A 16,595-nucleotide genomic window follows, 5' to 3' on the forward strand; every position below is an offset into this window, starting at 1 on the left:
GCTTTTATTCTTTCCAGCCATGTAGCCCGTCTGGTTGTGTGGAGCTCTGCATATCTGCTGCGCTTGACATCATTATCGAAATGCACATACAGTGTGTGACCGGCCTCACGGTGATGTAGTGATTTATGGGTTTTCTCTGGGTGCTGCGAGTTTCTTCTCACAGTCCAGAAACATACATTTGGGGTTTAAGCGGGGACTCAGAACTTTCCCTTTTCCCTGTGATGAGCTGGTGAACCGTCCAGAGGGGACAGCTGGGATTGTCTCAAAAGCAAAAATCCATCAATTAAATTTTGCAATTAATTTAATGAAATGGGGAATAATAGCAAATAAGCAAAAAAGTAAGCTTTAAACAACAACAACCTTTTTATTTAGGGAGATTTTCACACCGATTTTCTCAGAAAATAGGACTTTTAGAGTTTAATTACAGACATCTTGGTATAGGAGGTGGATTCTTTTTTTTTTTTTGCAGTACAAATGAGCCCAAGGAGTCCATACTACATCACAAACATTTTGTAGCACTCTTTAAGTGCTTCAGGGAGGATTTTCCTATTAAAATACTAAACCCAGTCATTCAGAACAATTTATTTAGCTCTAATTACACTTCAAGGAGAAACATTTTGTAAGGGGAAAAAAAAAAACGAAAAGGGCCGCGACTGTTTGCAGCCAAGCTGGAGCAATGCAGTTCATGTGAGGAGTTATGGGATGGCGTGTTGTTTCCACTCAGTTAGGAGGGTTTACTTGATGGATGTTGCCCTTCCAGACAGGGCAGCCAGTTTCTAACTGCACCTGACAGCCGCTTTGTTCTCACACACATGCACACCACCGCAGAGTTTTGGGCTCCTTCTCCCTCTTCCTCCTCTGACAAGCTGCATCTGCTGTAACTGATGGCTCCATATTACTAAGAGGTTGCTCTGTTCTGGGCGTCGGAACAACTAGGTCAGGCGTTCGGTATTGGCATCTGGATATTCCTCAGACTGAGGGATGTCGGGCTGACTGACAGGGTGACAGCTCGCTGAGGCCGTGGGTGGAACACACGCTGCGTTAATTTGGAGTCCTGGAGATTACTGCAACGCTCAAATTACAATAACAAAGAGTTCTGCTTTAATGGCGCGAGTGAGCCGTTTTTTTTGTCTGTGACTGTGAAGGCATCGAGTGTATTGTAGGATTTCTATTAAATTTATACCAGCTTTAGAGTCACATGAGCTGATCTGAGCTGACACTGAATCACCTGTCCAATCAAATATATGGCAAATAGTACAGTCTCCATAGTGTTTTACAATATTTGTCATAGTCACACGCCAATGGAAGCACTTTCCATGTAAAGCGCTCAGTCCCTCCATTGGTAGCAATTTGGGATTCAGGCCCAGTCCACACGAGCCAAAACGATCTTTTTTCTCCTCGGAGTTCTAAAAAAATAAATTCCGGCCACACGTCACTATGAACACGGCTCAACAGGCTTCGGGGCATGGAGGACATATGTAGGACATATGTAGGACATATGCCAGGCCTTTAGGGGCACTGTGACTCACCCAATACACCAAAAACGCAGAAGACATGGAGCACATAGAAATTTTGAATTAGAATCCTGCTCATAGACTTCTATATTGGGTTATGTAGAAGTCTACTCTCTTGCTGCTGCTCCTCCTGCTAGCGTCAGTAGCTTCTGCAGCTGGACTGGAGCTGTGGTTGTTCGATGACATTGCGGACCGCGGTGGTGGGTGGGTGGGATTACATCATCTTTTTTCCAACAGACGATCGTCTTTGAGTGTCTCCACTCTGGGACCGGTGTTTAAAAAAAAAAACCAAAAAACGTTTTTGGGCTTCTAAAACGCCTCGTGTGGATGATCGGCCAAAAACAGTGCGTTTACATGAACCAGCATTCTCATGTGGACGGCCCTTCAGTGTCTTGCTCAAGGACACTTTGACATATGGGGAATTGAACCGCCCAGTCCAGCAACTAAGCCATTTGGCGCCCAATGGGGGTCAGAGCCACCAAATAACCGAGGACATTGTCGATACGATAAGAAATACTCTGAGGATTGTTTGTTTCCAGTAAAAAAACTGTTCAGTCTGTTCACCCTCTAAAACGATGAATTCCAAAATGGGATCTGCGACTCGATGGGGGGAGTTGTGTGAGCGATCGCAGGGGGGTCCCCGGGATTTGCCACCAAGTTGTAAATTTTTGATTTGCACATGTTGAAAGAAAACCAAAGGAAAGTCAGACTTGGGAAACTGTGTTATGATTGTATTTTGTCTTGATCTTTCATGTTTGTGAGCTCGACATGATGTGAAGTCAATACCATGAAACAGGATACTTATTTTTATTTTTTTAGAGGCAATCTAAAGCGCACCGGGGGAGTAAAAGTTTGGAGCCATCACTCCCAAAATATAAAAGAGAACTGAGATTTATGTGATTTTGTCTTTTCAAAAAAGTATTAAAAACTATACCTCAACTAAAAATGGAATAAACTCAAGATGAAATTTCTAATTGAGGAATTTTGGAAAACTTTTTTCCCCTAAAATTGTAATTTTTAGGATGAGTCTAGTGAATTTAAATTAAAACAGCAAGAACCTTTCCCCTGCTAAATGATTTACAGGAAATCATTTGGTTTTAAAGCACATATCAATTGAAAATGTGAGCAGAACAAATGCAGAAACAGTTCACGTTATCTGCTTCAACCCCGTTCACACAACGTTTTCAAATTAGAATGCAAAACCTTTGCTGTGTTTTGGGAGTCCGTTTACATGACAACTGTGCTCGGAGCCACTGAAAACCCAAGTTTTTGAAAACAGCTCCCAAGGAGGAACTTTTGGAAAACTCTGTTTCCATGGAAACAGGGAAAATACAACTTTTAAAAAACACTCCAACTCTGTCTCTGCGCGCACGTGTGTGTGGTTTTATGATAAAACAACCAGCATTGCCGACTTGTGGCCCGGTTTGCTAACCTCTTTGTTTTTCTGTGTTTCTGCCGTTGTTGTGTAAACGTGAAACTTTTCTCAAACAAAAAAAGTTGTACAAAGCAGAACAGGAAGTGGAAGAACATGAGTTTGCATCGCCCAGTTTGTTTTTTTGTTGTTTTTTTTTTTTAACTCAAATTTAGGATAGTGTATCAGGATTTCAATCCAGGTGTTGAATGGCTAATTTTATTTTGAGTTACTTGCAAAACCAAAACATAATAAAATTGTATTGGCTTTCATTTTGCCATCAGGACTGCAGGCACGCCGCAGTCGACTTAATCACATGGAGGCACTTCACTTTTTAATTCCAGGTTCAGTGTTCGATCGAAACTCCCCTCTGTCACTGCATTGTACTGAAAGGAGATTGTGCCACATTTGCATATAAACTGCTCATTTAAGCTGACCCTGCCGGGGAGGGGAGTCCTCTCTCTCTCTATTTTTGACTAATTCAACACTTCTGCCAATGATCACAGCGCTCTGTGAGGATGAGATAAAGCCATACTTAACTACAGCAAATGGATTTCCCTTTAAGGCACAGTCACGTGTATTAAAGAAATGTAAATCTAAATGTACATATCCCTTTATCACTGTGACGACGCCCTCTGCGCTCCGTCCTTAAATATGGCAATCAGCCTTCATTATGAATTCAATATTTATCCCCCTCTAAACCCCGCCATCTGACGGGGGGGGGGGGGGGGGGGGGGGGGGGGCTGCAACTTATGTGCGCGATTACGTTTCCCTGCAGCCTATACACAGTCTGGTGACTTTGATAATAACACTCGAAACTCGAGCGATGCACCAAGCAGATGCCTTCAAAGGTGTTTTGGTCCCCCATGATGAAATCATGGAGGAACGGAGGATCAGTCGGTGTCTGTCCATCTGTCAGGCACAATATGCCACACACACACACACACACACACACACACACACACACACACACACACACACACACACACACACACACACACACACACACACAGCTGATATGAGAGTTTGGAGAATGATGCAAGCCATTGTTTTGTTCTTGCAATATAGAGCTGCTTTGATTTGTGAAAAACTGGAAGTCTGAAGTTGTTTATTTGCTAGATTTAGGAGGAAAAACTGAATATAAAGTATTCCGAGTTGCGGTGGGTGGATGGGAGGGAGCCACACCACAACCCAAGGTGACATTGACGACTAACGATGATGTTTTGGTTTCATTGTTTTTTCTGAATTTCCTCGCGTCACTTTTCTTTCTAATCATACCTTTTTTTAATGTCTTATGAAGACATTTATTTTAACCATGTAGAACACAAGGTTAAAAAAAAATGCTTTGAACTAGTGGTTAGCACTTTCACTGCACAAGGATTTGACCCTGGTTCGATTCCAAGCCAAGCAGTTTTGTGTGTAATTTGCACGTTCTCCCCTCCACAGTCTAAATTATTCAGGGCAAAACGCAACTTTTGGAAAACGCTACATCTCTTAGAATTGGCAGAAAGTGCTACTTTTAGAAAATATTTCCTCTCCATAGAAATGGTGTAAAACACATTATTGTGAAAACACTCTAACTCCGTCACTGTGAAAAACATTTCTAATGCTCCATGGCAACGGGGGGGAACTCAACTTTTTGAAAATACTCACTGTGGAAGACTGTACTTTTCTAGACTATTCTATAGTATTTTGATAAATGGTTTAACTATAGTAGAAACTTTTGGAAGATGCTAAGTCTCATAGAATTGGCAGAAAATACAACTTTTAGAAAATATTTCATCTCCATGGAACTTGGTGGAAAACACAATATTGTGAAAACACTCCGTCACTGTGGAAACGGGGGAAAAACTTTTATAATGCTCAGACTCCGTCTCCATGGCAACATGGGGAAACCCAACTTTTTGAAAAGTCACAGCTATAGGCGAACTGGATCAATTGCATAGTATTCTCAAATCACCGCACTTTTCTCACTCACTTCTCTCACTTAAAAACAATCATATATAATTTCATGGCTTTTGTATCCTCAGAATAACATGCATTTGAAGGAGCTGTGCATATATATATATATATATATATATATATATATATATATATATATATAAATATATATATATATGCACAGCACCTGTCAGCACATGTCATTCACACCCTTTAATTTTCCCTCCTGGCTCTGTCGTTTTGAAAGAGAAGAAATGTAAACCAATACAGCTGGAGATAGATTAAGTCCTGGCACACAGTCGGTCAAAGAATCTGCATCTATAATGTGTGGATGAACAGTATAGAAGAGAAAGATAGGGAGAGTTTTTCTTATCGTGCTATAATCCCACTCTGACAGGTTTTAATACGAGCGCCGCCGCTGTAGGTGGCATTACTGCTAAAGATGGATGAAAATGAGGTTTAGACAGGAGCTGATAAAATGAGGTTCGACCTTATCCTCTTGTCACGTGAACGTCACCACATAACATGAAAAAAAAGAAAGTCTTTAATGGCAGTTTTTGGATTGATGTGAGAACTGAAAGACTGCACCTGATCACACGAGTCCGAGGTCATATGTCAGAGAAGCAACAGAAGAGCAATCACACACTTCAGTGACAGCCAAACGCCGACATTCAGGTCTGTACATTATTTATAACACAGCGAGGGGGAAGAAATCTAAACCTCTACATGTACATCTTCAGTCAGGAAACGCATCAGGTTAGAAAATATTAGGAGTTCAATGAAAACTGTTTAAAACTTTTCGAATGCTTTGTTTGACAATCCCTGAAAAATCAGTTCATGCATTCGATTTACCTCCTTGATCAAACATAGAGTGGAGAGGTGGAGTCAATCCGGGCTGACATTGGGTGAAGCACACCAGATCGTCAGAGACACAAGATCCTTGTTTCCCCGTGGCAGTATGTGCCGGTACGATACGTCATGGAACAGTACGGGACAGGGTTTTGTGCGTTTCCACTGACAAACGTTGAGGATGGTACCGAAAGTACCGTACCCAACTGTTATCATTATTTACCCAGAACTACAGAACAGGTTCGATAAGGAGAAGCAAAACGCAGCCGTCTGCTGATTGGTCAGTGATTTACGTCACTCTCGGCAAGCCGCAATATTTAAATATCTCATCTGTTGTTTCCATACTCCGCTTTGCACTGGTTGTTTTGTTAAGCAGCTTGTTGTTGTTTTTTGTGGCCTTCTGCGTTACATCGCCTTCTACATTCTAACCTACTCTTGTGGGTGGAACCCAACAGCAGAGTTGGGTCTGGGTACACTTTGCTTTTCCGTCCTGTTCCATCCCGTCCTATTCTGTGCAGTGGAAAAAAAGGCTATAGAGACACAAATTAACTGGAATAGCTGATGTTATTTTGGTGTTTTGGCTTTGTCTGTTTTCTTTTTTCATGATTTGATTATTTTTTCCTGGATTTCCTTGTGGTTCCTTGTGTTTCATGTCTTAGTTCCATCGTCCACGCCTGTGTTCTTCTGTACCAAATCCTTTTTTTATTTCATTTGTCTTGACGTCTCACCTGATTGTTGTCAGCTGTACCTCATTGTCTTTCTAATCCACATGCATGTGTAGGTGTGTGTGTGCGTCTAGTCCTCGGTTTTGTCCATTTTTACTTTTTGACCCTTTTTCACCACGTTTTAGGTGGAAATGTGTCATTTTCTTTTTTTTAATGTTAGAAACATTTTGAAAACGACATCCTTTTACACAGAAACTCTGAAAATAATGCAATTAGCATGGCCCCGACTTGGTGCTGCAGAAGTATTTATGATGGCCGTTGATAAGCTGATATTCTCCTGCCTACACCGAGACGGAGTTGGAGTGTTTCCAGGAAGTTCCCTGTGGCTCTGAGCGCCAAAGTTGTGTAAACGGACCCTCAAAACCCCAATGAAAGCTTTCTTTCCGTTTTCACTTGAAAACATTGTTTAAATGGGATCTAACACACAATATACAAAAAGCTGTGTTCATCAGTTCAGCAGCTCCACTTCAAACACAATAGCAGCACTCGTATTACTCAGTTTACTGCCTCTATAATGTGAACACATCTGTGGAGCTGCAGATTTACTTCAGTACCGACATAAAATAATCACCCCCGGCCACATTTAGAAAAGTAGAAGTCTAAGCGAAGTGTCTATTATTTTTTTACTCATGATCATATTTCACTGCCTCGAAAACGCGTTTAACTGTTGAACTCTCGAGGTTCCTTTTCCTCTTGACATATAGAGAAACGCAACCCAAGCAGTTTGTGTTGTTTGGGAGTTTTATGGACACTTCTTTCCAGCTAAGGCTGGAAATTATAAAAAACAAAAAAAAGAAATACTGGTTCCGGTTAACACCTTTTCCACTTAAAAGGTGATTTTCTACCTGAAAAATATACTTTCTTGTCTTTTGTCATTTACTTTTTTTTATAAATCCTTTCTGCTATTACTGCCTGCAGCCTCTTGCACAGCTTTTATCCCAGCATGCTGAACATTATGAAGGTGTTTTTTTTTCTTTCTCTCTCTCTGCTTGAGGACTAATATAATGATGAAAATGGGGGCAAAACACTGTTACTTCCTAGAGGACTGCCACAGCATGAACAGAGACAGGTAGAGAGATTAAACATCACAAATTCAACATGCGGTCCAATGTGTGCATGCTGAAATCCAAAAAGGTAAACATAAATCTCCCTTCTTTTTTTTTTGGCATTTTATCTTACCTGTCATGTTTATGGAGGTGAAATGAGATGATATGATGAGCGCTGATGGATGAAATTAAGCGGAAATAAATTACACGAGGCATCTGCTGTAAATATACCCGTCTGGTCCAATGATCATAAACAGCACTTCTCTATCTGAAGGCTCCAGGGAGATCGGATTTAAAAAAAAAAATGTTTAAATATCTTTTTTTCCTGTCTCTCATAATCCAGTTATCCTTTTGAAAGTGATGAATTTGCACAATATATTTATTTTTTCATGTCAGAACTTTAAAGTGAAACATATTTTTGTCCTGTTTCTCCTTTTTTTTTTAAAGGTGTACACCAATCATACATGCTTCATATTTATCAAACTGGAGACTCAGAAAGTTCCCTGTTGGGAAATTCCCACTTATGATATAGTAAACGCCTCAAGACATGAAGAGTCGCACAACAAGAAATCAAGAAACGGCCCAGAAGAAATCATTTATCTGCAAGATCTAATGTTTTCATCACACATGGGATTCTCTCATGTCCAGTCTCCCTTAAATTGTCTTTAAAGCAACTCTTGGATTTTATTTGGATAAAAAAATCAAACATAGAGCTTCGTTTGACCCTATTTCATACCGCGACTTCCTCTTGCGAGAGTACATGTGAGATTTTGACTGGTGCCGATTTTAAGTGCTCGTTGATTGGCTGCAGGAATTCTCAATCATGGATACTGTGGTACGGAAATTCTTGTCAAGGCTCCGACTCCGTCTTCGTGAAAATGGAGGAAAATGCTAATTTCCTGAAATGCTTCTATTACGCATGAGCACCACAGGCTTTGTAATAGACAGCCCGGCATGCTGCATTATCTTCTGCCATTTCTGAGTGAACAGACTTCATTTTTTAAACAATGCCATGTAAACACCTACTTTTTCTGAAACGAAAACGCAAAATATGATGCATTTTCCCTAGAAATTGCTCTTTTCTTGGGAAATATCAGTTTTTTTGCTCCATTTCCTGAGGACATTGAGTTTGGATCTAGTAATAGAATTCTTTAAAGGGATTAAATACCAGGCCGCTGCTTCACATCCTTCGCAGACGCTCTTCCAATGACTTTGTTTGAACTGTTGCTGAAAAAGTTCATTTGGACTTGATGAATTCAAACTGCCCACTCATACGGGAGCGGCGAGGACTCGAGTCTGAGTGGCGTACTTGAGTCTCTCTCCCACTCAGACATTCGGTTTTCATTGAGTTTCATTAAGTTGGTCTTGTTTATTGCTCTTAACCTTCTTCTTCCACACATTCCTGAAAAGTCACTGAACTACCTTTGTGCGTCTAAGTTGTTTGCAGCACAAGAAATGTGAAGCACTTCTTCGCTCTTATCAAAAATATTTGTTCATAAGCTGTTTGGTGGACTTTAGTTTGAATGTATTTCCTGTTTAGCTGACAATGTTGTTGGTCTCTCATCCACAGGCGAGGATGACCATCTGGCTCTGAAGGGCAAGGTGACAGTTGGAGACCTGTTCAGAAAAGACTTCAAGGTCCACGACCCCAACGCCAAGTGGATAAGCAGTAACTACATTTTCTATTATTCTGCACGTGTTTGTTCTCGCCCAAGAATGACTGAATTGGGTTTTGGAGCATAAATGTCAATGTTTGTCCCACTTTTGTGAAACCTACTTTTACTGTTATATATTAGATGTCTCCTTTTATTGGCAAAAAAACACAAGGCAGTAGTTCGTATATTTCGGTTATTGTTTAGGCTTTATCATTGGAAACCACCAGGTATCACGAGCTTACACTAAAGCCCTGTTTAAAACGGTTTCAAGTAAAAAGGAAATCTTTCATTGCATTTTGGACATCTGACCACGGTGCTCAGAGCTACTGAAAACACAAGTGTATGATCACAGTTCCCAAAGTGAAACTTTTTAAACAGGCTCTGACTCCATCTCTGTGGAAACGGCAGAAAACGCAACTTATAAAATAACAATCCAACTCGGTCGTCTGTCCAACAGCACCCACTATTGGCCCAGCATGCTAACTACATCATTTCCAGCGTTTCTGCATGGGTAGAATTTTCAAAACATTGCTGTGTAAACGTGAACCTTTTCTGAAATAAAAATTTTAAAAAAAATGCGTTTTCACTTACGAGGCTTAACTGTCAAAAGCAGGTTGATGAAGTGGTTAGCAGTCTCACCTCACGGTGAGAAAATTCCCGGTTCAAATCCAGGCTTCAGTGGGTTTTCTTTTGTTTTGTTTTACTGGACAGTTCGATTTTCTTCCCGTCTAAAAACATGCAGTTGAGGTTGATTGGTGACTTTAGGATGGACTGTAGGTGTGAATGTGGGTGTTTCTGTCCCTCTGGTTTTGCCCTGTGATGGATTGGAGACCAGTCCTGGGTGTGTACTGACTTTTCCCATTGTCGGCTGGGCTGGCTTCCAGCAGCCCGCGACTCCAAGTTGGATAAAACAGTACAGGAGATGGAGGAATGCCTGTGTCCATGCTGGGTGCTGCTGCTGCTTCAAGTCTGAGAACGCCAAAGTCCATCAAGTCTATTTATCTCAATGGAACAGTTCGTCGAAGATGAACAAAACAAAGATCCAAAAAAACAATTCAGATGATGATGAATCCCGCATGAATCACGTAGTGTCTGTAAATCAGGTCAAACAGTTATGAAGACAGGTAACCAGTGTTTGGAAGAACAAGTCCGTCGAATGCCACTACTTTTACTAACAAGCGAGTAATGGAATACACAGTTACAGTCACTGAAGTTACAGTTGGCGCCTTGATTTTATTGCACATGCCATGCTGTGAAGCTCATGCTTTCAGTTAGTTTAGCATTAGCCTAAGCTTGTCTCAATGGTCACTATTTCACTAATACATCTCCTTATTTCAGATGTAACTCAGCCCCACTGACAGCAACATGAAAGACTGGAATCAGCATCAACATTCATTTATCCAGGTTGCATTATCAGCCTAACATGGATAACTAGTAAGCTTATGGCGCAGTTCGTTCCTCTCTGCATGTTGGTAGTTTATTTCAGACGTTTTGTTGCTGCTGCTTCTCGTTGCCATTAGTTGCCAGATTATAGAGCATCTTCCTCCACGAACATCCTTATTATAGAGCATCATCCTCCCACTCACTGATGTAGCATCAGCTGACATCAAGAATATAGTTATAGTTGGAGCTGCAGGAGCAGCAAACGGCTTCATACATACACAGAAGACCAGACATGGGATAAAGACTGACGGGAACAGCATTAATACAAGGAAAATGAAGTTACAGACACCATTGCACACAAAAAATGGGCCTCAAAAGGGTATTGAAAAGATATGAAAGAAGACCAAGACAAATCAATGTGTTATTCTGATAAAGAAAAGCCAAGACAAGCATGAAAAACACCAGAGGCTTTGACGATCACAACACCTCAGAATACAATAGAAACACAGATACACTCCCAGAACACAAACTGTTGTTGTTTACTTATGAAAGGCTTAATTAGTACTAATAACGTCTGTTGGAAAAGCTTTTACATGAACGGTTCTGCTTCAGAACAACAATTTAACTCGCTGCACTGCAAACTGCAAATGCGATGCTGTGTACATTGTGTTTCCGTGTGTCCTTGGTGTTCTTACATTCCCGCAAAGAATCGTCTCCATATGCTTCAATAGCTACCCAATTACCTGTAACCACAGGCCTCATTTTTCTTTGATCAGTGACAGCGTGCGGATGTCGCTGCCGTTACAATTCATCGGCGACAATTTCAAACGCTGGTGTTTTTAATAGCAGCATTGTGACAGCATGAACACCGCCGGCTCCTCGGGGGAGCCGATGACAGAAAATTATATACTTTATTTTGTGTCGAGGTTAAAAAAAAAAAAGAAGAAAAGAAAACGCTCGAGTCTCAGCGTGGTGTTGAAGAGAATGATCACAGCTCGGAGATGTGAGGGATCTGTTCAGCTGAAGAATTAATGAGGTGGATTTTGTCTTCTCCCGTGCCCGGGCGACGCCGTCTCCTCCAATCACAACATCTCAGATCGCTCCTGGAAGGAACGCAGCTGTTAAATCTCCCAAAATCCCGATACTGCAAAGCCTCCCCCCTCTCCCGTGTAATTGGATATAATTAAAAAGCTGGAAACTCATATTTATTATATTAGTGACAGGATGACGCCGCTTCTCTGAGTCAAACATGACAGTCTGGGTGCTTTGCTGTTTATATTTTGTTGTGTGTTTTCGGCCCCCACCCCAGCCCCCCCCCCCCCCCCCCCCCCCCCCCACACACACACATACACACACACACGCACACACACACACACACACACACACACACACACACACACACACACACACACCCTCCCCCCATATGTGCCTGAGGATGAAACATTTCTCATGTGGCTGATTTGTCTGTTTCTCGCTGTGACCCAAAAGGTTGTAAACAAATCGACCGCGCTCGAATGAGCCCTGACGGATGTCACCATCAGCAGTATTACTGTACACATCTGGAGGCCAACATCTGTTCTCAGTCAACACCACAAGTAATTAGAGGAAAAAGGAGAGGGGGAGTTATGTAAGATCATTATGTTTCATTTGGCACCTGATACAATATTCCCTGAACACGGCGGAGAATTTTGAGGCCCCGTTCACACCAACCAGCTGAAATCATATCATTGTTGCGTTTTCGTTTAAGAAAAGTTTTGCATTTACGCTGCAGTGTTTTGAAAACAGTGTCCGTTTACACAAATGGTAGAAATGCTGAAAATGATGTAGTTAGCATGCCAAGTTGTAGTTGTGGCACAAGAACTACTACTGCCCTTGCACAGTAGCAGGGTTTCGGTAAAGTTGTGTTTTCCACAGAGATGGAGTTGAGGCGTTTTCAAAAAGTCACATTTGCCCCGTTTCAATGGAGATAGAATCGGAGCAAATACAAAAAGTTACATTTCTACCCCGTTTCCACGGAGTCGGAATGTTTTCGAAAGGTTGCGTTCTCCACTTTTTCCACGGAGACAGATTCGGTACGTTTTCAAAAAGTTGTATTTTTACATGTACCCAAGGAGACCGTGTTGGGAGTGTTTTCAAAAGTTGTGTTTTTTCTCCGTTTCCATGAAGATGGAATCGGAGCAATTATAAAAAAAAATTGCATTTCTCCCCAGTTTCCACAGAGTTGGAATGTTTTCTAAAGATTGTGTTTTACCCCATTTCCATGGAGTCGGAATGTTTTCAAAAAGTTGTGTTTTTCCGCGTACCCACGGAAACAGAGTTGGAGTGTTTCCAAAAAGTCCCAAAAGTTTTCCCTTGTTTCCATGAAGATGGAATCGGAGCAATTATAAAAAAAAGTTGCATTTGTCCCCCGTTTCCACGGAGTCTGATTGCTTTCGAATAGTTGCATTTTTCCATGTTTCCACGGAGAGCGAAGTTGGAGCATTTTTAAAGTTGCTTTTTCCCCATGTTTCGGGGCATTTCCGAATCCTCCCACCTTGGGAGCAATTTTCTAAAAGTGACATTTTCAGTTGCTCCGAGTACTGTTGCCGTGTAAACAGACACCAAAAAATTCCTCTGAACACTTTGCGTCTTCACTGGAAAACGAGGCCTGGATGTGAATGAAGAAAAACAAGGTGAGGAGAAAGAGGCAGCGATCACTGAGAAACACGACTGTCTTTAGGAAGCGCTGTCCTCTTTTATCGCCTCCTCTTACATCTGTCGACGGTACAGTCCTTGGTCTCGTTATATTTTTAGCATATTAGACACAGCTCCGAAAGAGAGAGAGAGAGAGAGAGAGAGAGAGAGAGATTAATGATTAATGATCCATTGATGTGTCCATTCTTTGAGTCTTGCTGCTCGACAAAGTCACAGATTTTATTCAATGGCTTCCCTAGTTACTTATTTGATTGTAATGTGACTTGTGATAGAACACTAGTTACCAACAGGTTTGACATCGTTGTAAAATGTGAAAAACACGACATGTGTTGCCTAGAAATTGAATGGGTTCACCATCCTGATCACCATCATTTAGCCCACTCACGGATGTTGGCATTTAGTCCAGTAAACTTTCTTGTGATTGGTCAAACATGTTGACATGCAGGCCGTCAGTCCAATTTCTGCCATTTCCGTGAAAATGGACGTATGTTTTCAAAACACTGCACTCGTTTTCAAAATGCGAAACTTTTCTGAAACAAAAACACAAGAATGATGCGTATTCATTGAAACGTTCAGGTTAATGTGTAAGCACATAGCACGTTTGTCCTTAAACACTCAATACAAGAAGGTGCTACTGTACAATATAAGGTTTGTACACCACCTGGAACATCTTCCCCCGCTGAGTTTTGTATGTTGTGTTGCAGAAGTGAAAAGGTAAACAGCAAAGATATCCAGCTCTTTTCTCTTACGGCTCTTCTGTGTGCGCTCTTAAGTGGTTTTGATTTGCGGGACTCTGTGGAGTTTTGCCAGACGAGTTCTTCCTGTAAGAACCCGCTCTCGGTTTGATTTTCCTTGCCGGCCAGCTTGTGTTTGGTTGTGTTGTTTTGCTGCAGTGCCAGCTCAGTCGGGGTGCCACAGTGCCGTTGTCTGTCAAAACATAGCTTAAGCTATGAAAACAAGCAAAAGAGTGAAATTATTCTCCACTGTTTGTAGGAAAACTAAGACATTCTGCAGACTGACTGCCTGGTTTATTTCAACGTCATTTGAGACTTGTGAAGCTACAACCAGATGTTTTATAAGGTAAAAACAAAAGAGCTGGCTGGATTCATAACACCTTCCTTTTGGACTTCATAGCTCTTTTTAACCACCTAAACAATCTTTTAGAGCTTATGTAAAAGCAGCTGTGGCTTTTCAAGTGCAATTATAATGGCACATAATGAGCATCATGCGGAATACATAGTTCAAAGGATGTTGTACTTGCAAGTGTGTTTTGTGTGTAAAATAAATCAACCACGCCGGAGTCTTTGAGAGCTAATTGCTCTGGGTCTTTGACTCGCTGCAATCATTAAAACAAAACGCAGTGAAAAGCAATAGTTAGGACATGGTTCAAATCTTTGGATAACTGTATGTAACTAATAAAGAAGAGAATCGAAGAGATCCGACATTTCTGTCGGTATTGTTCCTTTTGCTGGTCACACATGAGCGATACAGCACACCACTGCCCCCACAGGTAAACAGGAGTAATGCTCTGTTCGCTACGCCTGAATAAGCTCCCTGGAAACATAACAAATCACACACGTTTGCACAGAATGTTCTTTCAGTCAAGGGCTGTTCTCATTGGAACATTCTACCAATGACCACTTATGTCTAATTAAAGAGACAAGTTAAAACATGTCTTCTTGGTCAGTTAACTTGTGACCACTCGGAGGTGCTTCAGTACACAGGGACATATATCTTTTTATTTTTTTTATCATGAGTAGGTCAGTGTGCATGAGTGTGAGGGGGGAGGGAGGAGTGTATGAGTGCTATTTGGAATGTGTGATGAGGCACCTAACTTTAGCACTTCAGGGATAGATGTAGTAATGTTTTCTGAATACTGTACTGTATTGTTTGTTTGGTGTCGAGGTATGTTTCCTTGTGTGCTGTCATATATGTATTGTAATGTGTCGTTTTCTAGCATGTGGTATGTTTTACATGTATTGTACTAATGATATACATTTGTGTTTGGTGGTATGGTTTTACCCCATGGGACCTGAGATAGAAATTAGCTCTGTAAAAGGTTCAAATCCCGAATTTGTAGAGAGTTTTAGTTGAATTTAGTTAGTTTTTTCTCTAGTCAGCTGGGATCCAGCCCCCCATGACCCTGCATGGGATGAAGCTATAAAAGGGATGGCTAGATTGATGGATGAATGTGGGGAGGAATGACTGTTTAAAAGCGCAACAAAAGACAGTACAACAGTAAAGAGCATGAGAGTTATGAGCCTTTAATGTCGGGACACTGCACTCTGTGGTTTTAAAAAACAAATTGACTCAAGACTTAATTAGTGTTTATTGCTTTGCCTCAGGATAGCGATGCATCACCAATGTCCCTGACCAGTGTTGTAGTTTACATGACAGAAAGGAGTATAAACCTACTGGGGATGCTAAAGGAAGACCATATACTCACTGAGAAACTGCACAGCAATACTATCCATCCATCTTCCATACTGCTTTATACAGATTGATGCTGCGGGCAGTGTACATCCTGGACATCCCATCATAAACACAGTGGGGCAGACAAGCATAAATATACTCATATTTACAAGTACATGCAAATTTAGAGTCACTGATTAACAGATTTTACTTTCTTTTAAAGCAGCCAAGAAATTCCATTATTTTGAAACAGTAGCATGCATGACGATTATTTAGTGAAAGTCCGTCGACAGTACTTGCTCAGTGTCACTCAATGTTGTTATGATTTATAGGTTATCAATATTTACCTCGTCATGACCGCCCCACTCTGCCTCTGATTGGCTGGTCAGCCGTCATGCTGCAAGGAGAATATAGACATTATCCAATCAAATCAGTGAACGCTGTGACTACCAGCCAATTAGAGGTGGAGTAGGTCGGGTCATGGCTTCATCATCTTAGGGAAAAAAAAATAGGCAATCGAGCTTGTAGATACTGATGAGTGGTGCATCATGGGAGATTTAGAAGTGGGTGTACACAATGCTGACTGAAAAGGCGCAGGTTTACGGTGTATACCTGCGTGTTTTCAGTGGCTCCAAGCACCCTCGTTGTCTAAAAAGTGACCTAAAACGCAACAAAGTTTTAGCACTCTCACTTGAAATGTCATAAAAATGCGGCCTAAGTCTCTTCATCAGGATTCAAATCATAGATTGAAGCCATCATTATACGTCTCACTGGTTAGTCATAAACACGATTCGCAGTCACTCCTGATATCTCATATGAGCCTGTTGTTATTCGCCAATCCGTTTGAATCAGGGAGACAAAGCATCAGCATCACTCTCACACGGCCAAGGTGAATCTGGCCCTGTGGGACTCACGGCAGCAGCTGTTTGCCATTTTAATGTTCCTCTTGTTTGTCTCTGCTGAAT

General features: G+C 41.3%; 1 protein-coding gene across 1 annotated transcript in view; it reads left to right on the top strand.

Annotated features, from left to right (window-relative positions):
• The window catches only part of LOC308125778 (A-type potassium channel modulatory protein DPP6-like), a gene marked incomplete at both ends in the record, with an annotated part of 217,073 nt that overhangs the window by 139,923 nt on the left and 60,555 nt on the right, over positions 1-16,595 (top strand). The window contains one exon of the mRNA XM_080489766.1: positions 9,057-9,155. Within this exon, the coding sequence (XP_080345892.1) occupies positions 9,057-9,155 (99 nt within the window). The remainder of the gene's footprint in view (positions 1-9,056; positions 9,156-16,595) is intronic.

Source organism: Lipophrys pholis, assembly GCF_963383615.2.
Source record: "Lipophrys pholis genome assembly, chromosome: 20".
NCBI lineage: Eukaryota > Metazoa > Chordata > Actinopteri > Blenniiformes > Blenniidae > Lipophrys > Lipophrys pholis.